This window comes from Molothrus ater, chromosome 1 (assembly GCF_012460135.2).
Source record: "Molothrus ater isolate BHLD 08-10-18 breed brown headed cowbird chromosome 1, BPBGC_Mater_1.1, whole genome shotgun sequence".
Taxonomy (NCBI): Eukaryota; Metazoa; Chordata; class Aves; order Passeriformes; family Icteridae; genus Molothrus; species Molothrus ater.
In genome coordinates, this window is record NC_050478.2 from 100,487,071 (window position 1) to 100,514,477 (window position 27,407).

Consider the following 27,407-nt stretch of genomic DNA (forward strand, 5'->3'; position numbering starts at 1 on the left):
ATGTTTCAATGTTTTCATGAGATTCAGAAAGAAATTACCACCTTTTTCAAAATTCAGCCCTGACCTTTCAGTCTTACCTATGCTGTTCTGTGACACTCTGCTCGGCAATGTATTATTTCTCTGCAAGGTTCTGCATGTGTGTTGGGGCAATCCCAAGCACAGAACACACCACAGAAGGCCATTGGATCAGTCAAGCATGATTTTCCTTTCATAAATCCATGCTGACTATTCCCAGCCACCTCTTTGTCCTTAATGTGCTTTGAAATGGTTTTCAGCAGTTTTTACTCTGGAAATCTTCCCAGGGACTGAGGTGAGGTTGGCTGGCCTGTTGTTCCCAGGGCCCTTCTTCTTGTCCTCCTTGAAGTCAGGAGTGACATTTGCCTTTTCCCAATGCTTAAGAATGTCCCTAGATCACAACATTTCAAAGACAATCAAAAGTGGCATCAGACTGACATCAGCCAGTTCCCACTGCACTTGTAGGTGCTCTCCATCAGGTTCCCTGGACCTGCAGTGCCTGGCTTGAGAGGGAGAGCTTCAGCTTTCAAGCAGCTCCCATGGGGAGAAGCCTCATTGGAGCTTTTTCCAGACCTTTCTTCAAAACAGATCAAATCACCTTTGCCTTGGATGTGGCCAGCTAAACCCCTGGGAGTGAACTCAAAGTCCTGACAGTGAATTTGTGAGGCTAGCTAATAAGATAAACTGCCTGACTTAAAGAAATAAAGGGGAAGTGGAATTCAAAGGAGGCATAACCATAATGAAACTCTGGGTTTTGCACTTGCGTCAGTGGGGAGAAGGGAGGAACTGTGCAAAATGTGCAGGTTTTAATGAAATTCTACTCTTCTATGGCTAGCATGAGTCATTTTGTGTTTATATCATCTGAGCATCCTTTTTGGGTGTGAAGTTTGACTACTCTGCCTCCTGGAGTTACTCCTTCTCAGTCTCTTCAGGAACTGGCAGACTCAGAGCAGAAATAGCTTCATTTGAGCTCACATGCACACAGAATCTGTTTAGACTGAGAGGTGTGTCCAGTGTGAAAGTTATTTACACAGAGAACAACACAGATTTTCTTTCTTTCTTTCTTTATCACTATGGTAATATTGCTAATGCATGTTTTGTTTTTCTAAAAATGAAAGCTTCACTTGAGAATGTTTCTAACATGCACACTGGTGTAATGATTTCTGTGATCATTGATTTGTAGCATTCATTAAAAGATAACCAGAAACTCTTTAACTTGTATAAGATACAGGATGAAATGATAGTTTCCAAAGAACAAAGCATCATGTTGCAAAAAATAAACAAGACTGCAGCATGGATATTTTTGCTTTTCTGAATTATACTTCCATGATGAAATCTCTGTATGATGATGAGCTTAAATTCAGCTGATATCAGTGGGTGGAGAGAATTCTTTGAAATTGCACATGCTAATATGATGAATTATTAAGGTCTTTGATTTCTTGATTTAGAGTAGTTTATTAGTTGTAAAATCCATCTTTCCCTTGCCTGTATAAAACATTTAAAAGTAATTATTCTTAGCTTCCAATATAATAATTACAGAAGGATGTCTTAGATAAGAAAATTGTATATTAATTATTAGGAGGTCTACATGAATTATAATGACTTTTATGTTTTGTTGTCCATTTCCAGATGTACACTTAGGTTCAGATTTACTACAGACTTAGCAAATCAGTGGGGGATATCCTGGTGTAATTAAGTAGCCTTAATCTCTTTTGAAGTCAAGTTGCATCTTGTAAGACTAATTCATCCACCCACTGCTCTTTTATGTATAGATTAAATAGTGCAGGGATGGAGTGCATCTGAAAAAAATCTCCAGTGCTTTTCTCCTAAACTTTGGAAACTGGTGAGCCCTTGTATATTTATTTCTATGTTTGAAAAGTGAATGTGAAGTATTAATATTCTGTTAACTTTGCATGTTTTGTCCATTTTACAAATAGTAAACACCAGGTGCAGAGCAGGGACAAACCAACATCACATTTCTAAATTTCTACATATGTGTATAATAATGACTGTATTTTACATTAAAAGAGTTCTTAAAACATTTGCTGTCTCAAATGTTAAGTGTGGCCCTGAGGCATGCTGACCACCTAAAGCAGGACTTTAGAATCACTTGGTGTCTCCAGAAATCCTGGCTGTGCATCACCTGATGGATGTATGTGTTTATATATAGAATAAACCAGTATTTTCACCATGAATACAGCCAATTCTGGGTCCTGTAAGTGACCACTAATGTCACAGTGTTTCCAAGTCCTGCTGCATCCCTCATACAGCAACAGTGCACTTTCATATACAGTTTTGCTTTATCAAGTATCTTCAAATTCAAATACCACCATTGCGTATTTTTGGCTGAAAGAAAAGCACTCCTGAAGGACACAGACCTTTCACACTTTAAGAGGTTTCCAGCTTAATGTGATAAAGATTATCCCTTCCCTACTGACCTCTTTAATACCTAACATAATCTTTTCTGTGCAAAGAATGTGTCTGCAAAATTGTTTATCTTAGAAACATCTCTGAATAAATGCTTTTCTTTCCACAGATTACCACTTTGAATTTGATTGTGACAGGTGGCTGAGACACAAACACTGAGAAATTTTAAGACAATTTTTGTGAGCCTTTGTATTAATAATTTGTATAAAAAAACTTATTCCAGACTCAATTTTTATCTATCATATCTATACCTTTATATGCATATATAAATAAAATAGTTTTGTTCCAGCATTAAATTAATATTGAAATATAAGACTGTATTAAGTATATGAATAGTATTTTTTTGCAAATTGTATTGTCACATATCCATTAGCACTGATTTTGATATTAAGTGTTTGGAGGAGGAAAACACTCCTGTTTGGAGCTGATTAATGTTCCATGTTGCAAATCAGGCATTGCTGAATGAAAGGGGGCTTTCCCCCTCTGTGACCAGACAGAAAATTCTGCCTGCATGAGAAAATGTTGGCTATTTTATTTCTCCTGAAAACAGGTACAACTCCACCAATTTATCCAATTCATCCTGGTAAGTGTTGGCAGGAAGTCTCAGACCTCGGTTTTGAATCCTTTTGTTTCAGTGAATTGGGAAAAAATAGTTTGAATGGCAATATTATAAAAACCCTGAGCATCCACTAAAAAAATACTAGTTTTTAGTAAAACTAAAAGTCAGTAGCTAACTGAAGAAGCATAGTGCAGTAGGCAGCATGAAGTAGCAGTGTGCATAAAAGGCAGCAGAGGATGAAAAATGTATAAATGCTGTTTATAAGGGTATGTACTGAAGTATTCAGTATGATATAATGGATTTCAGTAATTGCATAGAGGTGACTGCAATTAAAGAGCCTTCTGATCATTGACCAATTCCCACACCACCTGTATGAAGTGGGTCTCTCTGGCTGCCTTGTTACCAGGCTGCACTGTGGTACCTTTGTGGATATGCATGGACTTCACTGCTGTACACAAGGGAAATTGCACGTGATTTTTTTTTGGTCATTGAAATAGTAACATTCACTATGCTGATAAAGGAATTCAGCTTCTTCATGTTGTGAAACATGCACCTTCCTGTTCTCTGACAAGAAAGGTCACACTTATGTCCATTTTACTCTAAAAATCACTGTACAAATATAATGGGACGAAAAGGACAGAAGTACAAACCCACCATTGTCATGCATTTTAAAATTAAAACTTCAGGAGCAAACCCCATGGAAATCCAGAGTTAGTGTCAACAGTCATTCCTCTTTGGAATAGAATTAGTTCTTCTGCTGGGTGAACACAGTATGCATATTAAATGCAGCATCCTATAGTGCTATTGTCATGCCTGTGGATAGATTAAAAGAAAATGGAAATTCCTACTTCCACTGCTGGTGAATGACTTGTTGCACTCCTTAGAGTTGGGGAGATGTTTTATGAAAGACTTAACTTTGACGTGCTGTAAAATGAAACTGCTGGAGGAACAATAATTTTGACTTCTCTGCATTTTCAGTCTTGACAATACAGTCCTGAAGCAGAGCACATTTGTAGACAGCTTCCCTACTAGCATTAAAAAAATAAAAATTTAAAGAGTCTTGGCAGCTCTAGGAAGGTACCAGGAAAAAGGTGTGGTCTGTGTTAATTTGATATAGTGGCTTAAGTCTTATTTCATTATTCAGAGATTCCCCTTGCACATCTCCTATGCAGTGAACAGATCCAGCCCTGCATGGGGAACAGCAAAACTCTAATTCTGACACCAGAATGGCTACTGGTAAGTGATATTTTTACTCCTTTAATCAGAGCAGAGGCCAACAGGAACCAAATTCTAGATGAAGCATGGAGAATGCTGCCTGTGGGCCCCTAGGTAAGTGTTCCAATACATGCATATTTTCTTCAATGCTGGGAGATTAACTAGTACAATCAAGGGGAAAATATCAGTCCTTCAGCACCTGAAACGTTCCAGGACTTGTTCTGCAAAATCTGACAAGCTCAACAAGGCACACACTGCAGAGGGATCAGCCACTGACCATTTTCCTGGAGTTTACAGCTATTTTCAAGTTTTATTCTACCAGAAAGCACCCTTTGAGATCACACCAGCAGACTGGAGGTTGTTCTCTGCCAGTGAGCTGGTGAGTGATGCAGCATGAACTGGAACAGCTCTGGGAAGCTGAGAACCATTTGCTTACAGAGGAAGCACTCACTTTTCAGAGCACAGGCATTTTGTTGTGCTGGTGTTCAGGGAGAAAATCTTCATCCATCTTGGATACATTATGTACTCCATAATGTATGCACTGGGAAACAGTTAAAGCATTTTACCACAGCTGGCAGGAAAGAGTCCACGTGTTGGAGCGTTTTGGGGGATTTAACTTTTTGGCTAATGTGCTGCACTATGAATGCTTGCACTCACAGGACGAGCTGCTGGGCACATGCTGAGCAAAGTTTCACTTGGCTACCAAGAAATAAGGAAGAGAAGACAAGTTCCATACAGTTCATTGCAGTCAAATAAATTAAAGGTTGCAATTTGATGCAAACTCTGAATGGGGATACTGTGACACCATCTGTGAAGGGAGCTGTCCTGCTTGCCCCCTGCCACCCCCGTTGGTGCCTGAAGTCAGCCACTCATGGTGGCCAGGGACTGAATTGGCTTGGGAAAATGGTGTGCCTCGAGAATAATCCCTTTGTTGTTCACTGGGGTACTTTGCAGGCAGATCACTTCACTCATCTGCTCCCCTGGAAGGGTTCAGAAATGTTTGTCCTGGCACACAGGCAGCAGAGGAGGTGGGGGAGGCAGGATTGTTGCTCCCCACACACAGGGCCAGTTTAACACACTTGGACTACAGTCCAAATAAAAACCCAGACTGCATCCTGGGCACAAATGAGAACTTGGGATTGGGTTTCTGCACTTCTCCCTTCCTGCCTTGCTTGGCTCCCAGCTCTGTGAATCTCTGGCGTGTGCCATTGAAGTGGATGCACAGATTTCCCTGCTTTCCCGAGCTCTGGGAGCACCAGGGCACACCAGCCCTAACTGGGTCAGAGCCTCTCTTTGTACAAGGGAGCTGAGCTGCAGGGAAACCTCACAGAGCCACGAAGCAGCCTCTCACACATGCAGTGGGGGGACAGGGTGAGGGGGGAGCGGATGAAGTGGGGCTGAGCTCCCCCCACACTTGGTTCCCTGCCAGCATAAGCTTCCTTCCAGGGCTTACGGGCACGGCACAAGCCTGAGCAAAGCCCCAGCTGCTCCCATGGCTGCCAGGGCTAAGCAGCCTGGAATCAGAGCGGTGCCACCAAGCCCTGCATCTGTCACTGCCATCTCCTCTGTGCTCGGGACGTGCGGGGAGAGTGAACAAGAGACAAGTGAGCCCATTAGCATTTATTATTTGTATTATTATAGCACCTCAGTGCCTAGCTGTGGACCAGAATCTCATCCTATTAGCACTGTGAAAACCCAGAGCCAAACTACTGTAGTCCCTGCCCCAGAGGGCTTACAATCTCCTTTTCCAAACAGGGGTACAAAGAGATGGAGGGGGTAAAAGGGAGCAGTGACAAAATGTTCATCACTGTGATGGAAAGTGTTGATTTTCTGCAAAGAACCATTAGCTTTTAAATGCTTAGTTCAATTTAGATGTTCCTTACACAGTCAATAATTTGTATTTCTCATGAAAAAATATCCAGAAATCACACAGAACTTCATGTTATATTCAGTGAAAAACATTTTTCATTGCAAGAAACACACACAAGGTTATTTTTAAAAATATTGTTTAGTTTGTATCTTCTAAGCAGATATCTGAACATGTTTAAAAAGTCTACACATGCAGTGTACAAAAAAAAGTTAGATTTTTAACCAACTCTTTTGGCTCATTCCTTTACTCAATTTGCACTCTTGCAAAAAAGAGATACCTTTTAATTAAATTTTTGATGAAAAAATAGAAGTGATTTCATGTCAACTGCTTTTCTCAACACACTTGTGTTTTCCCTGTGCTCATGATTTAAAACACACTCTAAATAGAAATTATGGGCTAGATACAGGGATAGAGAACAACTGTGTATTTAGGAAATCTATGTAACAGATTTTACAGGCTTTTCTGATCAAAAAGTGTGATTACAACGTTGTGCAAGAAGGGCATGTGATTTACAACTTTTTGCAAGCATATCTTATGTGCATATTTTTAATAACTTGCCTGTAAGGGGCCAAATCCTGCTGTTCTGCTTGAAGTTTCTCTAAAACCAACAGCTCTTTGACACTGTGCTCTATTCTGCTGGCCTCCTACTGCTGCATGTCATAGTTAATACTGTGAATAACTCAGCTTGAGTTCAATATTCCTGGTTTTAACTATAAGTACTCTATGGTAGTAATTGTTTGCAGGTTTGAGTATCTTACAGAGGCCTACAGGACAGTATGATTTATGCCCATGCAGAGGGACGAAGGGAAACAAAACTACCTGGGCAGTCTGTAAAACAATTAAACATTTTCCATGGTCAGCTCTGCTATTTGCCATTTGGATAGCCCTGACTGGAATCACCTAAGTAACCTAAAAAAAACCATTACCTCAAAACAGCTTCCAATATTAGCTTTCTTCTCTCTATGCATTCTCTTAGTTTCTGTAAACATCCAGGGCATCCATATATGTACACATACACCCCTGGGGATGTGTGTGTATACATGCATGGACACGTGTAGGTGCATATATACACATATATACACACACACACAGACAAACAGACATGTACATATATGGATACAGAGCTATGACCTCATTAGGAAATAACAATGCCATTTTTATTGCATTCTTAAGCATCGTGGAACAGGGGTATTATTATAGGCACACATCTCAACTACTCCTCCCTTACTACAGTCCTAAAGCTCATTTACCTGAGATCTGCATCTGTAAAAATAAAATTCCATTTTTTAGCTGTGTGTTACAAAAGACTAAATATCAGCCCCACAGATATGAAATTACAACTTAATTTTGAGACTCATTTGCTACAAGTAAAATATTCTATCTTATAAAAAAGATACTGCTGAAAGAGATACATATTAAAAAGAAAACACGGTTCTTAGGAGCTCTAAAAATCTCCCTATGCCTTCCCATGTGGTAATAAATTTATAAAAAATATTTGACACAGAAAATCTTCCCAGGAACCTTCCTGCTGAAATCACATACCCTTTCAGGACACCCATCTCGCAAACGTTACGCGGTTCAGAGGGCGAGCTCCGCCCAAGGAGCGTTTAATTCTCATCGTCCCGCCGGTAGTGAATGGTTTGTATTTCCTGAGCTATGAACATGGCCATCTCTCTCGTGCCTGCAGCAATCACTCGGCAGGACATAAGGTCCAGAGGTCCCCCTGAGGACAAGAGGATTAATGAGAAGTGCCTTATATATAAGCCATGCTGTAATTAGATTGGGTCAGAAACACAGAAACAACTTCATACGTAGCTCCTTTTGGGATGGGAAGGACAACCTCACTCAACAATGCCTACATGGAAACCTCCAGCAAAAAAATATTTTATAAAATTCTAGATACAGACCCAAAGTATGCAAGAGGAGCAGTGAATGCCAGGATTTGTTCAGTAGCCAACAATAAAAGCAATATTCCCCTTTTCTAGCAACGAAACAGAAACTAGTTCACTTAGTTCATTAGTTCAATCAGTTCATTCATGACCCTTCTTAATCGACCAGATCTTTCCACAGTATCCAGGTATTGGTCACCAGTAAACCATTACTCTGAGATGTGCACCATCTAATTTAATTAAGCAATAATCTGGAGACTGTGCCGCGCCCTTTACTCCCTCTGAGTAGTTTCTAGTCATATATGTCCATACTGGTACCTCAGAGTCCTCCTTTCCCAGGAGGATGTCTCTGCTGAAATCTAATTGGAATGTCTGAGTGTACCTGCCAGTCTCCTGGGCTGGTTCCTTACAGCGAATACGAGGCTTTGAGGGAATTACTCAAAGTCATGGAAGTACAGTTGGACTCAGAAGATGTGCTGAAAGCCCATGCTGGAATTACATCAGTGTGTTCTGAATAACCAGCTGGAGCCTAGTGGAGGGTACAGACCTTTCTACAGGATATTGCTAGAAATGAGTGTCACAGGGGTGACACTCACCCAGTCCCCGTGAGAGTCAGTGGAAAAGCAAGAGCATTTTGCTCACCTGAAGTGTCTATCACGGTGCCTCCTGCCTCTCTGATGATGACAGTGGCTGCTGCCAGGTCCCAGCAGTGCAAGCCAAACTGGTAGTAGGCGTCTGCAGCGCCGGACGCCAAGTGGCACAGGGCCAGCGTGGAGCTCCCGATGACACGGACCCTGCACCCCACAGCAACACAAAGAAGAAAGTGCTTTTGACTTCAACCTATGTGTACAACACACTTGTTTCAATCTTTTTTTTTTAATTACTTTTTTCAAAGACTTTTTGGTCACAAACGTGAGACATATACTGTAAAACATCTTACCCATGTGCTTGGGCCTTGAGCAGTCTCTCAATGTTACCAAGGAACAATTTCAAAGTTGCAGGGTCACGTTTTGGACCAATTTCTGTTAAAATTAAGGCCTTCGAGATATCTGCAATGGTAGAGAGATGTTTCCATTAATTCAGCAGCTACCAGGTAGGTTCCATAAATTTGTTTTTAAATTAAACACTAATGGACTTTTCACACAAAAATAATTTTTATGCCCCTTTTTCTACCCCAAACTTTTTCTTAAAGTGACAACTTTGCATAGAAACTCAAGCAAGACTAAGTTTCTCCTAAGAAATGGTCTGTTCTAAACACACTTTAAAAAAAACACCAAAACAGGAGGATTAAAATCAAGAATGCATTTTTAGATTCCTTCTCTTTCCATACATTGCTTTATTTCATCGACCTTTTGGCAAATTCACTAGTATTAGCAGTCAACTAAGAATAATCCAGTAATCTAGTAACTTCTAATGTAGTTAATCTATTCATATTTGAAAACACGATGCTTCTTGAATAGGGAATTCTAATGTAATTTGTTAACCAATTATAAACATTTGGGAACCCAGTAAGAGGAAAGAAAAGTTTCTCCCTAAATCACCAGTGACCTAGAAACAGCCCACTCTGGCATTTCAAAGACTGAAGACACCTTATGACATTAAAAAACCCCTTCTTATGACAAATTAAAGCAGTATTTTTAATAGTAGTAATAATAATAATAATAATAATAATAATAATAATAATAATAATCTGTGAAAGTTCCATTTGTCTTATGTTCAGCAAAGGCAATGCTGTCCAAGAGCAGATGGAGATTCCAACCTTGTGTACAGTCAAAGGAGAGACTCACAGTGACTTGAGAGGGGTTGAAGCAGCCCTCATGTGAGATCTGAATACTTCCAGGCTACAATAAGAGTATGCCAATGTAGGTGGAGATGGTTGATCAAATGCCAAGTGTCCCTGCTCCTGCTGTGCCAGCTGAACTCAGAGGCATTAAAGGCATGGCAAAACTCAAAGGTTTAGTGGTTGAGAACTCACTGACTGGGCTGTGCCCGGTGCCAGGCATCACCTCCTACCCTGGGCTGAAGGTGAGGCATTCCTTCAGGTAGGCAACCTCTGCCTGGTTCTTACAGCTACCTGCATCAGCTGAAAGTGCTCTGCACAAGGAGCAAGGAGGTTTTTGAGAGCAAATAAGGCTGGAGTGGGGCACCATTTAATTAAACAGGCTACCAAAAAATGTACTATTGCAGATGAACCTTATGGATTCAAGCAATGTGGTAAAATGGTTGGTAAGTAACAGGTGTGTAATTAGATTAAAAGTTATAGGGTGTCACAAATATTAACTGTAGGAACATAGATTCAACTGCTGCTTTTTAAATTACTGTGTTAAAACAGAAAAACACAAATCCAGGCACACTGTAGGCTATTTGTTGTTTAGTCACTACTAAAAATTCTGGATGGTGAAAGCTATCTGCCTTAGATTATTTTGCATAAGAGACCCAGTTTGTCCATCTCATTGCTGAAATGCGCCAGGCATTCACACCATGCCAGTCATAGTTAACTTATAACTGAGACAGTTATTCTTATGTTACTAAAAATATTTCTAATGCATAGACAGATCTCTTCAATTTTCCTCAAGGCTACAGCTGGAAATTGGATGAATAGACTAAGGCAACTAAGAGGGAGGTCACTGCTTAGGAAAAGGAGCTGACTGATCACAAGACACTCTAAGATTTCAGGAACTCAAGATATGGGCTTAGTAGAAAAGATTTAACAGTGATATGGATAAATTTATGAGGAAAAGATCAGTTCTGTTGACCCCAGAAGATCAAAAAAGAAAATACATTTACAATATTAGCACATGTAAGGCCTGACATGAATCTAAGCATGAGAAGAAAGCATAGCTCAAGATAACAGGGAAGATGGATCCTTCATTTAAGTGTATCATGGCTGCACGGACTCCCTACCAAACCTCTACAAAACTGGGTGTTGACAAAGAACAATGTTTGCCTGGGCTGTGGTTTCAGATGATTAAGCCTGAACAATGAATGTATAAGTGTAGATCAACATCATACATCACATTTCCTGAAAACAAATGGCAGCAAGTGATATGACAGCTTAGGTCTCAAACACATCATGGCCACTTCAATTCCAGTGGCAGGTAGAGGGAAACACAAGTCTGTCTTCCAGGGTTGGTTTATTTCACTGAAGCCACAGCCCTTAGAGAGCAACTGTGATTAAAAAAAAACTTATAATATGAGTAGGAGTGAGATTAAAGCAGATCCAGGTTCACTGGTGAAAATTTCCCACCACAAAATAATGTATCTCAAAACAAAAGAAAATTTCAAAGCCTTTGGAAGGGCGGAAGGTCTATTTCCCTTGCTATGTTCTAGACACCCACATGGACTGGATGTCTAGAGAAAGGAAGACAGAAGTGACATGTGCCAAAACTGTTCATTGCTCAGCTGGAAATCAGAACTCTCTGGCTGCAAAAGCATGTGAGGCCATTTCCACAGTGGCTCATGCAGTCCAGCTGGGAGCACCTCTGGTCTCCCTAATAGTCTCTGCCAGTATGGGCTTTTTTGGAATATGAGCTATTTGAGCATTGATAAAAATGTGATGTGTAATCAGTGATTAAAATCTTAGGCATTTAAGATTCATAATGACTTTACCATCTGTCTCTCCAAATATGCAGACCCCAGATCACTATTAACTTAGATGAATAGCAAAACTTCCCAAATTTCAGGTGAAATTTTGATGCAGGGTCTACTTCAGGCACTAAAGAAATCTGTATGTCTAATTGCTTGAATTTACTGTGTGTTGAGATCATTACATCTCTCTTTGGGGTGAAATTTTTACCATCTTGTGGGTACAGTGGTGCACACTTCTGGCATATGTCTGCTTCCACTTACAGCTGAGTGCTATGCTCTCCTCTGCATTTTGATTAACTAAAAGAAAACTTCTCTAAATAATACCAAATTATTATTTTCTATAATCATTAGGTAAACAGACATGTCTATGACTTGGTTTAACTATAAATAAAAGGGAAAAGAATTCCATTCAAGCGTTGGCCAAGTGTTGCTGGCTATTTGTACGTGGAAACAAACCTCACACACCAGAGCAAGCTGTTAAAGAGCCCCTAATGAAGCATGCACCCTTTAATTCACTCTTAGCACATTTGCCTACAGACATCAGACACTCTGTGACGTACAAGATCATTGGAAAAGAAGTGAATAGCAGCCACAATAGTACTCTGAATTTGATTCACCATTCCCATTGCATTCTGCTTATAAAAAGTTATGCCAGGGCTCAGCTGGAATGAAACTGGTGAATCTATACATTCTTCCTTATTTTAAACAGTGGTTGTGAAGCAAAATAGTTTAGAATTATTTAAATAGTTCATATTCAGATGTATATTTTAAAAAGAAAAGGAGGAAAGTGATTTTTCAGAAAAAAAACAAACACAAAACAACAAAATTATCATGCAGGTGAAATACTTTCCATCAGGATAATGATGTTCATTATCCTAATGATGATTTGCAACAACTCTGAAACAAAATTAATATATTCCTTTTAGAGTTCTAACAAAATCTAGACCAACCTGTCTCTTTTGATACCTGAAGCCTTTTGTCATTACAAAATGCCCCTTGACCTCTTCTACCAGTGTATAATCGTTCTTCAGTGCAGTGGTAAATTACACCAAATTCAAGCTTTAAGATTTTGAAAAGGAAAGAAATGAATGCAACTCAAATTACTCATCATAAATATAAACAACTACTAATGGCAAAAAGATCAGCAATATTTTAATTGGTACACATAATAAAGATTACACTGATGCTAAAAAACTGGAATAATTTTACTATTACTGTGATATTGAGATATAGGTCATATAAAATTCAGTTTATAAAGAAAAGTTAATGCAAGGTGTTCCTGATCCTCTAAATCCTTACTCACAGCTTGTTTCTGTTCACATTAGAATGGATTAAACACGGAGTTGTTTTCAAATGCAATTGAAATGTTTTTACTGAAAATACGCAAGACCTCTGAGGCAAGACTCTGAATGCTTTGCTTTCACTGGTGAGCAGTTACTCCTTGAAGCAAGCCCACTGACCTTGGCTGGACCACAAAGATTTACAGCCCCAGGATCAGTCAGGCATCCAAACTCAGGAGTCATGGCACTCTTTATTAACAGTGGATGCTTTTGGAGGCAGCTTTGGTGGTGCATTGAATTTTTCTGCCTTTTCAATCAAAGCAGTACACTCCAGTCACTTGTTCAAATCCTTCTCTGCAAAATCCTTTTGTGAAAATCTCTTGAAGTCACAGGACTCCAAGAGAAGGAGTTTGGACAGAAATACCCTCAATGAAAGCTTAAGAATGTGCAACACTGGACTTTTCATGGGAGATTCTGTTTACCAATGAAAAGAGGGTCAAAATTACACCCTTGGTATTTAAAATTTCTATTACTTTAATAGGCTCCATCAAAAGACTTTAAAGCACTTTACAAACTTCAAGGGTCAGCTCTGAAAATTGCCCCTAGATCAGTAATATGAGCATTATTTAATTTAGGGGTACACAAAAATTAAGTGACTTGCCCGAGGCGTCTGAAGTTGGCCACAAGGTCAAGAAAACATCTCAGATGTTCTAAACTTCAAATCTTCTCTTGCTGCACTTGGAGTTCATCAGAGACAATTTAAAGGAAATAGACTGTCCTGGCTCCCTACCCTGAGGTCCCATCTAAACCAAGGGGTTTTTTTGAGGGACACACTATTTATAGACTCTTTCCCTCAAGACATCTTGCAGGAATTTCTTCAAGGCTTATAATCAGGCCAGTTCCCCTGTGTGTACTTTGGCTTCTTTTCAGTTTACTCTTTTTTCTGCTTGTCCTAATTGTTTAACTGAGGGAGATTTAACATCATTCTTTACTTTTGTTTCAGCTTTGTTTAGTTTACATAACCCAAAATATGCAGCATCAAAATCATGATGGTGTTCTAGAAAACATAAATATCAGCAAAAACTGTCTGGTAATAAAATGTAGTGTTCAAAAGAACCTTTGGCAATGAATAAATTTCAGAAAAGCATGGAAGTGTTTCTCTGCAGTTTCTATGTTGGAAACCTTCAAACCAGAGAAGTACACAACATTATTCTGTTTAAATCAATAGGAGGTACTAGCACATCTGAAAACTTGGTTGTTACTGCACAGAATTTTTGCTGGCTTTGCTTAAAGCTATACATATATTAAAATTGTGGATTTAGGCTGAAAGAGGCACATTCATTGGCAATTTGAGTAACTAGTTACTTCATAGATATATATCAAATTGCAAACCAGCAACATCTGGAGAAAAAGCACTAGCACAAATGACTATGGCTAGGAAACTCAAAATGGCACATTGGAAGGCTAGGTACCTTCCCACCCTAACTATAATCAAGGTCTCATGAGGTAAATATAGCTATTTTACTACATTAAGAAAAACACAATTGTAGATTGAATGAACTAGGCCCATAATTTTGCACTCTTCATAAAATCAGCTCTACATTAACTCCTAGCAGGAGTTAGCTTTCACAGATACTGCTAGCAGGAAAGAAGCAATAATAATAACACAGGAACACTGGGATATATGTTTAAATTATGAAGAGGCAACACTAAATTGAACTTATTTTGGTTTTGTCTAACTAAACCTTGCTCACATCAGTACTTCCTTTTTATCCAAATAAATCCCATAATACTGTTAATAATTCATATAATCTTTTTAATTGCCAGTTGGCATAAATAGGTTTCGCAGGACTACGATTTTAGATGAGTAGAGTGTGATCAGATGTGTTTAAAAAGCATAGGAAAACCTGAGTAGCGACTGATTTTTTAAATTTTTGGTTTTCAATTTAAAGTTCCCACATGGTTTTGAGACTTCTAGCCAACTCTCAGGTGCCCATCTTAAAGAACATACTTCATACCTCTTTGTTAACAGCAAATCCAATGCTCACTGCCACTGTTGGAAATCTGTGAAAAGTAAGAAATGAAGTAGTACTGATGAAAAATCTCTCAACTTACTCCCTATGCAACCCCCTTAGGCAACAAAACCCCACATGGGGCTTGTCAAAATGCCCTTGACTATTTCTCCTTTGTCAGTCTCTTTAACTTTGTCAATTCATTTTAAAATGTAAGTTAATATTGGAGAAGGCAAGAAATAAACTCATGAAGACATCACAATTTTTACACTGAACACGTAGTATATTTTAGGGAAATTTTTGCTTTAGTGTAATTGAATTATCCAGTATAAAACCACTCATGCTGTAACAAGTCATTGCTTTTAAGAACACGCTTTGTTCAAACTTTGCATCTGAGATGGCAATTAAGTAGCATGGAGATACCTTGCTGTTAACACCAACATAAAAAGAAACCAATTCCTCTATATTTTTCAAAGTGATGATCATGTATTTAATTTGGTCCTTTAGACTACTGTATATTACATTTTAAACAATGAAATAAATTCATTTCTTAAAAACACATTTCAAAAAGGACTTTGGAAGTCCAGAAAATATTGCTAGAAAGAGGAAATGTCACTTAATTGCATGAACCATCACCACATGACACTGCCCACCTCCCCTGGAATTCTGTGTAATTGCACCAATAGTCAAGGAAATTTTTCTTTTTTTGCTTTATGAAAGTTGTAGTTATTTTAAGCTGCTAACTATAAGGCAGGGTTTCTAAGTACAAATATTATGAATAGTCATTAGTTCACAGCTCCTAACACTCGAATGATGAATTAAAAGTCTTAATTTTTGCAGCAAGGACCCCTAGTTTTGTAGAGGTACTTTAGAAATGTAACACCAGCATCTCTGCACAGCTCACTTTTCAGTGCCATGCAGGGGTGGCACTTCCCAGGAAGAAGGAAGCGCCTGGGTCTGAAGGGGAGAACTCCCGGCAGGAATGTGCGAAACCCACTGGAGGCACCGGGCCAATTGTGCTCACAGCACTGCCTTGTTCTCCCTGCACGGTGACCCGTGGTGGCTGTGGGTGAGCAGGGCTGGGAGCTGGGGCTGGGAGCTGGGGCTGGGAGCTGGGGATGTGAGCCAAGGGCTGTGAGCTGGGGCTGTGAGCCATGGGGCAGCAGCACAAACTCCATCTTGCCCTCAGGTAACAGCACAAACACAGCCTTCCCCACACACACCACACCAGGTACCAAGAGATAAAGGGATGGCTCCTATGTGTGAGTCCCCACCAGGGAAAAGCACCATCAGGAGGAACTGTGAGAAGCTACACTTTGGGTTCTGATGGGTTTCCCAGGGCACTTACCTGTGCACAAAGTTGCACGTTCCATCAACAGGGTCAATAATCCAGGTGGGACTGTCAGTGAGGACACATTTTGAACCTGCAGCAGTGGATTCTTCTGCAATGAACCTGCATTTGGTGCAAGGGTAAAACAAGTATCCCAGAACATTAGCTTAGATACAAGACTTGGAAAATACAACCCCATCATTCTGGTTTTTAAGAGAGAACTTCTCCCTCTCTCCATAAAACATTCTTGTATAAATGTAAACACACATACTGCTTTTTAAATTTAGGAATTGGTAACTTTCATAGAGACTTTGAGGGAGAGTTCTCAACTCTACAGCACACTATTTTACATGGCAAAAAAGAACTCTATTTATGTACACTTCCCCAATATACCATTAAGGAAGCCATGAAAATGAATGCAGAAATGGATCTGAACTGGCATCCCTGGAACTTAAGGAGAAGATTATTTTATGCAGAATATAATTTTATGGGTTAGGTCTGTCTCTTCCAGTAACTAATACAAGCTGCAAACTGTATCTGCTTCTCTTCTGCAGTCAAATTCAGTCAGAAGGAAATAATACACTCTTAGAAAATCCACAATCTTGCTCCTATCTGTATTTTTTACAGTAATCTGACTCAGGAAATGAAGAGGTTTACAAAGCTGGACTTTCTTTTTCCCATGACCCAGAAAAAAATCAACAAATTATTTTTTGCTTGTTTGTTGTTTGGATGCACAAGGCACAAAATGAAATCTGAGATCATCTTCTCTTCTGTTGTTCTGTCCCAGTTTCTTTTAGTAGTTTTTTTTTCCTCCTTTTTCCCTGGGAAACGAACATCCAGTTCTGGCACATTTCCTGTCAACCTTAATTATCCCTGCTTTCCCATAAACTGCCCGAGGTCTCTTTCTGTAAGAGATATGCAGGTGCTACTCTCACAGATTTTCATAAAATCCTTTATATACAGCAGGAGTGGAATCCAACTGCTAGTACTACATCTTGCTGGTGGTTTCACATTTGAACAGCTGGTAGTGGTATTCAGAGTTTCTGCAAATGCTTGAAGACAAAAAAGCTTATTTCAAAGACACAAAGAGAAACAAAAAAGGATAAAATAAAGAGAAAATGTCTTTTGCAAAAGAGTCCTTCCCTAGGACTAGAGTAGCAGCCATTTTATTTTATTTTATTTTATTTTATTTTATTTTATTTTATTTTATTTTATTTTATTTTATTTTATTTATGTCTTCAACCTGTACCTCATGATTCCAGATAACACTTGAAGTCATGAGTTTAAAATGTTCTGCAGACAGCACAGGAGGAGACTTCTTGAATTTTCCAAGTGCTACTCTGCCTCAACCTAAGCAGAAATAGACTATTTTGATGGTATTACAGACCCCCAGCTGATACAAAGAGGGAATTAGGAAGTGTTTGTTACTATTTTCATCTCCATTAAAAGAAACAGCTGAAGGACAAAGAGCTAATGCACAACTGAGAAACGAGAAAGACTTGAACAGGTGTTTGAAACTCTCAGTTTAACTTAACACTTTGCAGGCTCCTTGCTCTAAATATTTCATTATTTTGTCTTGTTGGTGCTGTATCACTTGACTTTTGCTTTCACAAATCCTATAATCAGCATCCAAACCCAGCCCATGCCTTCTCTGTGCTGCTGGATGCAGAGGAGGTTCATCTTCTTGTAGCTGGAGCACCTTCCATCCCACCTCAGATTATCCATATTCCACATAAATGATACCTCTGCTTCAGCCCTCTGCCAGCTCCCCCAGCTGGAGCTTGAACTATAGCTGCTGTCTGTCCAGTCAAAGAAAGGTGAAATGAGAACCTCCTTAAAGACAGGAGTATTTTTGTGTAAGATGATTCTCCCTGAAGCATCATGAGCCAGTCCCTCGCCTTTCCCTCACAGCGGGGGTGTGATGCTGCAGTCCCTGAGCTCAGAAATGCTAACCTGGAGCTGGGCCACAGCAGTGCCACTGATAAAATCTTCATGCTCAAGAGCAATTTTTCCAAAATGGATGTAGACCAAATTAGGTGCACGTTTTATGAAATCTGGGCTAATGGGTAACAAAACACCCCCCTTACTGCTATACAACACTGGGAAATGTGAGAGTCCTGCAAGGTCATCTCTGATGTCTTGCTCTGTGTCCTGTAAAAACCTGCAAATGAAGCAAAACACCCAGTGTGAAGTACTGGAGTAAATTCTCAGAGCAGCTTGAGAAGTGGGAAGGGTAACCACCTCATTAAAACAGTTAATTTACCATGCCAGCCTGCCAGCTCTGTTGACCTCTGCTCAAATCTGGATTACACTTCACTCCCACTGAAAATGACTCTAGTAATTTTAGCCAAGCTTTAGACTACATCTGTTCATGCCACTCTGAAATTCATTGCAGGAGCAGCAGGGAAGCTGTAACATCCCATAATGTGCAGCAGGAATGATACCCAGTCAAATGCAGGAGACTCAGGCTGGGCAGGTACCTCACCGATCCCCATATGGGGATCCGAGGACAGAAAAATGGGAAGCCAGAGTTGGATGTAACCCTCCTAAACTCCTGTGTCCTGATTTTAATGTCTACAGAATTAAGGCCACAAGGAACACAAAAGATGACAGTTTGTGTAATAATAGCAAGGTTAAATGTTGGGACAGCCTTTTGCAACCAGCAGCCCCTGGTAGTCTGGCTGTGCCTACCCACAACTCTTGGATCTATCTGAAAAAACATCTCTGGGGCACATCAGAGTACTAGGAAGTGAGCAAAGATTAAAACTTGAGTGAAGTGTGAATGAAGATGATACACACCACTTAACCAAGAAACAAAAAGAAACATGGGACAGAATTACTTTTTGAATGGATTTTCCTAGTATTTCTCTGTACTTCTGAGCATTTCAGTATATGCTATTATATACTATTTCAGTATATATTGGAAATATACTATTTCTAGTATCTCAAGACTCAATGGCAGATTCTAATAAGATCCCTTTTAATTTTTCTAACATCTAAAGTCCATTTTTGATTCAGAAGACATAAGAATCAAGATGATTTAGAAGAAAAAGAAATCACAGAAATCTTCAGTGCTGCTTTCAACAGCCTGGTTAGGGGAAAGACTGAATACAATATAAATGATCTTTTAATATTTTAATTGTACTTCAATTTAACCCCTGACTGGTTTTGTAGACTCCTCATTGCACGTGTTTTAATCTAGTCTAGTTAAATTTAGCTTTAATCTATTGTTTAATCTAAATGCATTAATTATCTAAACAAATTCTAAGCAAACCCAACAACCACTACCAAAATAAGATTGTCTTGAAGAAATGGCAGTTCCTTCATTTACTTATAAAGTCAGAAGTTACCTGTATGGAGTTGATAATATCTGGGATTTTTTAGTTGCTAGGCCTATGCTGACCTTACAACTTTTGTTCCCATTCTGAGTAACTTGAGTGTGTCTGGTGATTTGCATTTTATGAGAAATGTGTAGGTTTTACGTTCTCTCCAGACTGCTCAGGGAAAAAAAAAAAAACTAACATAAGAGTGGAGATGAGAGAAGAGCACAGCCAGCAATAGTAGAAGGAATATTACACAAATAATAGGCTTGTAAAGCCTGGCACTCTCTTTAGAATTGCAGCCAAGAACCACACATTATGCTGTACAGTACTGCTTCAGTATGCCATCACATACAGCATGTATTTAGAAAGCCATATTTAGTACAAAAATATGCTTTCTGCTCCTTCTTATGGTGTTGGTTTTTTGCCCAGCAGCATCGCTGACAATTAGATTAGTAGCTGAGCCCTTCAGATTTTGCTCTTTGTTCATTTCTGCTCAGCACTAGAATGCAAGGCTCATCCCCATCAGAGATGCCCCCAGTTAGAAGGGAGTCAGACACTATTTAAAGGATACACAGGCTTTGCACTGGCTCTGCAGGAAAATTAATTTTATCCACTGAAGTCAAATGTAGAAATCAATGTCAGTCTCTGCATCAAACCAAACCTGGCAACTAATACAAACCCTCTCTCTAATCTGTACGTGAGCTGAGTTGTTATTTTCAAGTTGATCACAATAAATCAAGAGGAATTGACAACCTGATCTACTTTTAAAACCTTGGGTTTGCACCCCATGTAGTAATTTATAGCTTGTTTATGAGTAGGCATCAAATAATGATGATGATGACAAATAGCCCTGCTTCCCACTGATCTTCTCACTACAGAACACAAGGTAAATGTAATTAAATGCCCTTTTACCTCTCCTGATCTGGCAAAGGCATATGTGTGATGGCAACAGGAAAGGTCTGCAGGATGGAACATTTGCTAGCATATATTTCTGCTATATTTTTATAGATAGCATTAGCAAAATTCTTATACAGTAGGCAACAGACCAGTAATCTGAACATCATGGAGATCCACATGAAACCTTCATCCATGATGTCCCTACAGGGGAAACATTGCTATTAAATACACATATCAAGAAACACAGAAAATATAAACTACTAAGTAGAAGGAAATGGTACTTTTTAAAAAAAGAGGAGTCCTACAAAAGTGTAGGAACAATAGGTTAATATATAAGAAAGATACAGAGGCATAAGAAAGATACACAGACTTTTAAAGTTCCCTTTAAATACCAGTCAGATACGCAGCATGGAAAGGACAAAAAAAGGTCATTGATAGTTTCTATAGGCACTCACCTGTGGGAAGGAAATTTCTCTTTCAGAACAGAAATAATTAAATTTTCCACAAAATGATCAGTTTCTGTCACGAGATCTGCTGCAGATGTCTTTGTGGACACTTGTTTTTCCTCTGTTAGAGCTTTCCTAATAATCTGAAACAGAAGTTCATAAATCAGATTTGTTGGGCATTCAGCCTGTGCATACTAAAATAATATCTTCACTGAAAAAAATACAGCTAATCCTGAAAAACAGCTGTAGGCCTAATTCTACCAGAGGCTGTTATAATTTTTTGACAAAAAATCCTTCTGAGCTAATGAGTGCTCTTTTGGAATACGGCATTTTGAATCACTCTGCAAAAACCACTCTTGACAGTTCAGAAAAGGATTGATTAAGGAATGCAACTAAGGGAATAAAAGGATAATGGCAGTCATCATGATTTAAAAAATTACCACAAGCATACACAAGGTAAGAAAAAACCTCAAGGCTCAGGCATTTTTCAAGGAAAGCGCTTTTTCTTTCTTCTTGTTCTTTTTCCTTGTTTTTTTTAATATACATGGCCAATACCCCACTACTCTCTTAATTTAAAAGATATGCAATAAGGCAGTCATAATTGGTTTCCATTTTGCCAACAAAGACACATAGTTTTTTTGAGGTTTTTGTGGGGTTTTTTGAACTTTAAATGCTGACCACCCTCTGGTTCCCAAATAATTGCTATGTATTTAACAAGAATAAAAATTGAAGCTTTCCCTAGATATGAAAAAATGATTTAAACCTGGACTCTCTTCTGGAAATGTCTTTGTCTGATTCTCCAGGGTATAACTGTTACAAGCTCAAGTACAAATGCACATATGGGAAAACACTTAATGAAAGCTTTTCACCATTTTCCCCATTTTCTTTCTGTTTTTTTTTTTTTCCCATTTCTTCATTAAAAAGAAAAATAAAGGGAAAGGATGCAAAAGGAGATCACTTATTTTTTAACCAGTGAAAATGATAAATCATTTGAAATTTACAAAACCCAAGTCAAAACAAAGCAAACATTAAGTACCACTTATTTGTAACCCAGCAGCAACACGATCAACATTCTAACTCTCATCTAAAATTTATATATTTAAATTGCTTAACTAAATTTCCATTGATCAAAGTATTTCAAAACCATTGAGAAATACTTGATGACCAAAGAAAATGGTTCTTCTGCATTATGCATGGGAAAGGGAATCAGAAACTCCCAAATGTCATCTCAACTCTTGGTTTTTGTAGTATAAAATACTATATTTGAAGAGTGTGCTAACTGATCTGACAAATAATGGATATGGCCAACTATTGCCTTACTATAGAAGGTATCTGGACTAATGTTTCTGCTTTGTGAGCTGTAAAACATCAGCTGTGCCTATTTACTGAGCTTGTGAGGGCAGGTAGTACTTTCCAGTTTGAGGTCTTGCTAAGTTCATTACTGTATACCAAAATATTAACCACACTTAATCTTTTTACTCCTCTCAATGCCCTGTGTGGTTGTCTTGAAGGATTTACGATGGAAGCATAAAACTGTAACTCCAGCAAGGCCCTTGGGCTCCTCTTCAGCCTGAAGCAAAATCCAAAACACTCCTCAGTTGTGTATTCTAAAAAATCTGCTATGCTGATACCTTTTAGTTTATTTGCTCTTCATTACTTTCCTATTGTCTTTACTGCTTGGAATTTCACATAGTGAAATAGATGAGGAATGTCCTCCTTTTGACAGAGAAGATTTGAATTTCTTCTTAGCAATGCCACGCTCTTGACTTCTATTCAGTTTGAATGCATAATAGATTAAGATTTTTGCAGCCATTTAAATCAGTGCCACTGCTCAGCAGGGCAGTGAGATCATACCTGAGCCTTGCTGGGAAAGAAAAAGCAGAGATGAAACCTCTCTCCTGTGGACATGCTCTGCAATCAGCTGATTGCACTGCATGCTCTGGCACTTGATCTCTCTGGTTTGAGTACAACACTTTGCACATGAATATTTTTTCATCTCTGATCCTTTGCCCAGTTGCTCACCACCATTTTTAACTTTAACCCTGTCTGTTTCTCTGGTGGCCAGCATGAGGTGGGACCAGCCAAGGGTGTGCCTGCACTCTGAAGTGGTGGCCAATGGCCCTCTCACCCACCTCCTCTGTCGTGCCAAGGAGCCACGACACACATTTAGCATTTACCAGCCCTGCAGTGAGCTGCTTCTCCCCACCACTTGTGCAAGCAGAATGTCAAGAGCAGAGGAGGAGACGAGTCATGGTGCTGGGCTGAGGTCACCAGCCACAAATGGGCACCACATCAGTGGAGGCTCACCCACAGCACACAGGATGGATGCCTCTGATTCTGCTAATTCTCTGCCACTTACAAAGGGCTTGACGAAAGGGACCCCACGCATTTGCTCCAGCTTGTATAGGTATGCAGCCCAAGCCAGAGTAGCACCACACAAGGATCACATTTTCTGCATAATTGATGAAAAACTTTTATTGTCTGGAAAATGATCAAACAGCTCAGAGCAGTGTAGAATTCAATTTATGCTGAAAAATCCCTAAAAGTCACCAAAGGACTGTTAGAGCCTGCTGCCTCAGAATACTTTGAGAGCATCACTCAACTCCTCTCCTTGCAAAAGCCTTACAATAATGTCTGTGGATACCTGCTACAATTGCCTGGTCTTTCCAGATGGAAGTGGGGTTCCATAGAAGTCTCACTCTAGGTTACAGGTAGCAGCCAAGCAGAAAGCAGAGGAACTACAGGATGATGAAATGGAAAGAGGAGGTTGCACCTTATCCCCATTGTACAATGAAATTGGCAATCAAGATGCTGTAATTTGACTTTAAATGTATTTTACTAGACTTTATTCCTGTACTAGGGCTTGTCCCTAGATTTTTCAGCAATTTCTAAGCAACTGACTTTTGGGAACATGGTTATTTAGAGCAGAGCCATTTAACACTCTTAGCTCATGCTGCCCCTCCTCTAATGCAGATCTTATCCTAATACCCTGCTTGGGAGCATTTGGGGGGGTATGCAAAGTGAGGGGCATTTACATCATTACATGGAGACCACAACACAGAGCAAGAGCCAGGGTCTCCCTGCTCCCTCCTTCATTCCCATGGAGCAGGGGAAATGGAGACACTGGGGCTCAGTGCAGTCAGTCCTGGACTCTTCCTTCTTTAATGCCTTTGTAAAATTTATTCCAACAAAGCAGAATGAGGAAGACAGAGGGTCAAGATGCCTTTCCCCCCAATACCTGCCAGGAGAGCCACCTACAGTAGTGTGCTCATGTCAGATATTTCAGTATTTCATTTCACCATACTGCTTGCACTCACCATACACTTCTGGGAGATCCAAGATGGATTTTGGATGCTTGCAATACTGTCCTGAAATATTTGTTGACTGATAAACTCAAACACCTAGATAAAAAGCATGAGTACCTGCAAATAATTCAGGAAATTCCAATCTGGTTTGCTAAAACATCTGTCCATGTTACATAGAAAATAGCCTAAAAACTTTCCCTGGGACCTAACATCATGGAAAAAAAATCTTGGCTTTTTAGAATACCAGTGAAAGTTTTGTCTTTTTACTTTTTAGTGGTATTTTTCTAGGTCTGCTATGCCTCATAAAATGATTTCCCAGAAAAAAAGAAAGAAAAATAAGAGAGAAAAAAAAAAGAAAAATAAAAAAAAAGGCTTTGACTTCAGCATACTATGTCCTAGTGTTAGTTTCTTACTCTTATTTTTATCTGGATGTATGTTTACTCATTTTGGTGAAGCTTTTCCAATTCTGCAATTGGAGAGAACAGTGCAGATATTACTCAGTGTGCTTAACAGCATCAAAGATGCACAGACTGGTCATGGCTGCTTTTCTTGAGCAAAAACTCGTATCAAACCTATGGGTGTACTCTTATGAACAGAGCAAGCAGCTTACTTACAGAAAAAGCAGAAGAGAAGCTTGGAAAAGTGCAGTTATTTGTGGGCTTATAGAGTGAATTTTAAAGCAGGTCAATTACAGACATTACAAAACCATGACCATTCATGTTATGAAACAGCCACATATATTAAATGAGAGCCTGTGATATTTCATAAAAGTATTAAGAACTAAACAACAGGATGGGCAAGAGAAGCAATGATTTTAACCCAGTAATAGAGGTTACTCCAGCAACAACACTTTAGGCACATATTCAAGCATCACTTCTTTATTGGCCTTTTAAGTTTAGAAGAAACTATTCCAGAGTATAGACTCCTATCTCTTGGAAAGAAGATATATTTTATCTATAGTCATGAAACACAATGCAATAAAAATCAAGTAGTCGTATAAACCAAAAGGGGAGACCAGAAAACTGTATTACTGGTTGACTTTTCCTAGAAATCCAAAATAATCTGGAAGTTCACATTTTTCTTCAGGCCAAGACTCTTGTAGACATTTTCTAATGACTCCAACCCTTTCTAACCTGCCACTGTCCTGAGAAGGAGCCCCTGAAAAGAAAGGCTGAAGAGGCAAAGTCTCATGCAGGGATGGAGACTGGAGTTGGATCTGGGGAGACAGAGAGTGCAAGCAGATTTCTGGGGATGGAGGTGAAGGTGGAGAGGTCTGAGAGATGGGAAGAAAAGCAGAAGAAAAAAAATTACTAGTGGAACTTACTGCTTTTGGTGATCAAATGAACTCCCATCTTTATCACTCAATTTTCAACAAAATTCCAGTCCTACCAAATGCACGCTATACTGCACTAGGTGTCCTTAGCTCTAGTTTCATTTGGGAATAGCTGGAAGCAGATTGACACTTAAATAAAATAGAGCCATACCTGCACCTTTTCTTTCAGAAGGATCTCCAGTGCCTTTTGTAACAAAAAAGATTTCTTAGCATGACAAAATAACTGGGAAAAAAATTACCCAGTTTTTAAAGTCTTACTTAAACAACATCCTTGGCTGGTTTAAATTTGGCCTGCCAAGGAATCAGCTATTTCCTGCCATTTGCAAGGTAGCAATGGCAAACTGTGATTTTGAATTCAAGGATTAGTCTTATGGAATGTTTACTTCTTCCAGGAAAAGGTGCTCAGCTGTGATTTTCTAAGCAAGTGAAATGATCAGGGAAGTTTAAAGCTGGCTTCACAAATTGGTATTCTGAGAAATAAGGTGTGGAGGCTTGAGCAAGTCATGAGTCTCTTCTTGTGAAATGGCTGGCAGAATGACTATTCCAGAGAAACTCCTGTTTTGAGAGTCTGTGAGAGCATGACCTGTCATCCTGATTTGGATTATCCATTTAGTCCCTGTATTATTAAAACAAGCCTCCTTTCCTCTGGCATTCTGTTCATCTGTGTAGTTGTTTTTCACTAAGGAGAAAATATGTTTAATAACACATCCTAAGGAAAAGTTATGGGTCTTGCACTCAAGACAGAAAAGGGGGCTTCTTAAATCACAGTGTATAGGTAGAGAGCACAGTGTATAGGTAGAGAGCTCAAAATAGAGCAGAATGGAAGTGAGAGAGAAATATACATTGCTGCATAAATTGGTGTTTCCCCCAGTTTCTCAATCAATCAATCTGCTGATCCCACTTCTTGGCTCTGTTAGAAGTTCTGCTGCTGCACAGAGTGGGGTCAGGATGTCTCCTGAGATGACTGATCTGCTGTGTCAAAACACGGATCTGAAATAAGCTATACAGACCTTCCTCACAGCTATTTGTCCCTAGCAAGTGAATTTCGGCCACTCTAAAGACTCTGCCAGATCCAACAAGAGAAAACCTCCTTGACATGGTTATTTTTCTCTGCACAAGCTGCTGGAAAACAAATGCTGGCCCCGACGGATGCAACCGCCAAGGATGGGCCTCCCAGGGAAGGGGCCCCTCGAGGGGATGCAACCCCCGAGGGAAGCACCCCTAAGGGCGGGGGCCCCGAGGGAAGTGGCCCCGCGGCATGAGGCCCCCACGGGATGGGGCCCCCGAGGGATGTGCCCCCCCAGTTCTGGGGTCCCCACGGGATGGGGCCCCCGAGGGATGTGCCCCCCCAGTTCTGGGGTGCCCACGGGATGGGGCCCCCGAGGGATGTGCCCCCCCAGTTCTGGGGTCCCCACGGGATGGGGCCCCCGAGGGATGTGCCCCTCAAGTTGTGGGATCCCCCGGGATGGGGCCGCGCTGCCGCCATCCCTCCCGCGGCCGAGGGCTCCGCGGCGGCCGGGCTGAGCGGGTGCCGAGCCCGCCGCCCTCCTCCCCCTCCCCAGCTCTACGCCCCAGCCAAGCGCTCGCACGGCCCTTCCTCACACCGGGAGAGGCTCCTCCGGCCGCGGGGGCAGCCCGGTCCGGCTCTCACCTGCCCGGCGCGGCGCGCCAGCTGCACCGCCACCTCCGCGCACTCCTTCCAGGGGTCCCCGCCACCGCCGCCCGCCGCCGCTGCCCGCCCTTCCTCCTCCTCCTCCTCGCACGGCTTCATCGCGGCGGCCGCGCTGCCCGGAGCGGGGCCGGGGGGCGCGGGGGGCCCGGCTCCCCGCCCAGGAGCGCCCGCCGGGGAGGATGCCCTGGGCGCTCACACCGCCCGGCGCTGTCACTGCGCGCCCCGGCCGCGCCCCGCCCAGCGCAG

At 40.4% G+C, this 27,407-nt stretch overlaps 1 protein-coding gene across 1 annotated transcript; it reads right to left on the bottom strand.

Moving 5' to 3' along the window:
* Nucleotides 1–5,821: 5,821 nt before the first annotated feature.
* IMPA2 (inositol monophosphatase 2) lies at nt 5,822–27,351 on the bottom strand. The gene is made up of 8 exons (XM_036404471.1): nt 27,141–27,351; nt 20,861–20,994; nt 16,204–16,308; nt 14,862–14,907; nt 12,514–12,622; nt 8,916–9,024; nt 8,618–8,769; nt 5,822–7,809 (listed from the first exon to the last, which is right to left on the bottom strand). The coding sequence occupies exons 1-8, from the start codon at nt 27,258–27,260 to the stop codon at nt 7,694–7,696; spliced, it is 891 nt and encodes a 296-aa protein (XP_036260364.1). The 5' UTR covers nt 27,261–27,351; the 3' UTR covers nt 5,822–7,693.
* Between the last annotated feature and the right edge of the window lie 56 nt (nt 27,352–27,407).

Coding starts and splice junctions, on each gene's coding strand:
- IMPA2 (XM_036404471.1), bottom strand. CDS start 27,260: ATGAAGCCGTGCGAGGAGGAGGAGGAGGAAGGGCGGGCAGCGGCGGCG. Junction 14,908..16,203: donor ACGTGCAACTTTGTGCACAG/GTAAGTGCCCTG, acceptor TACTTTTCACAG/ATTTCCAACAGTGGCAGTGA. Junction 9,025..12,513: donor TCAGGTATCAAAAGAGACAG/GTTGGTCTAGAT, acceptor CTACCATTGCAG/ATATCTCGAAGGCCTTAATT.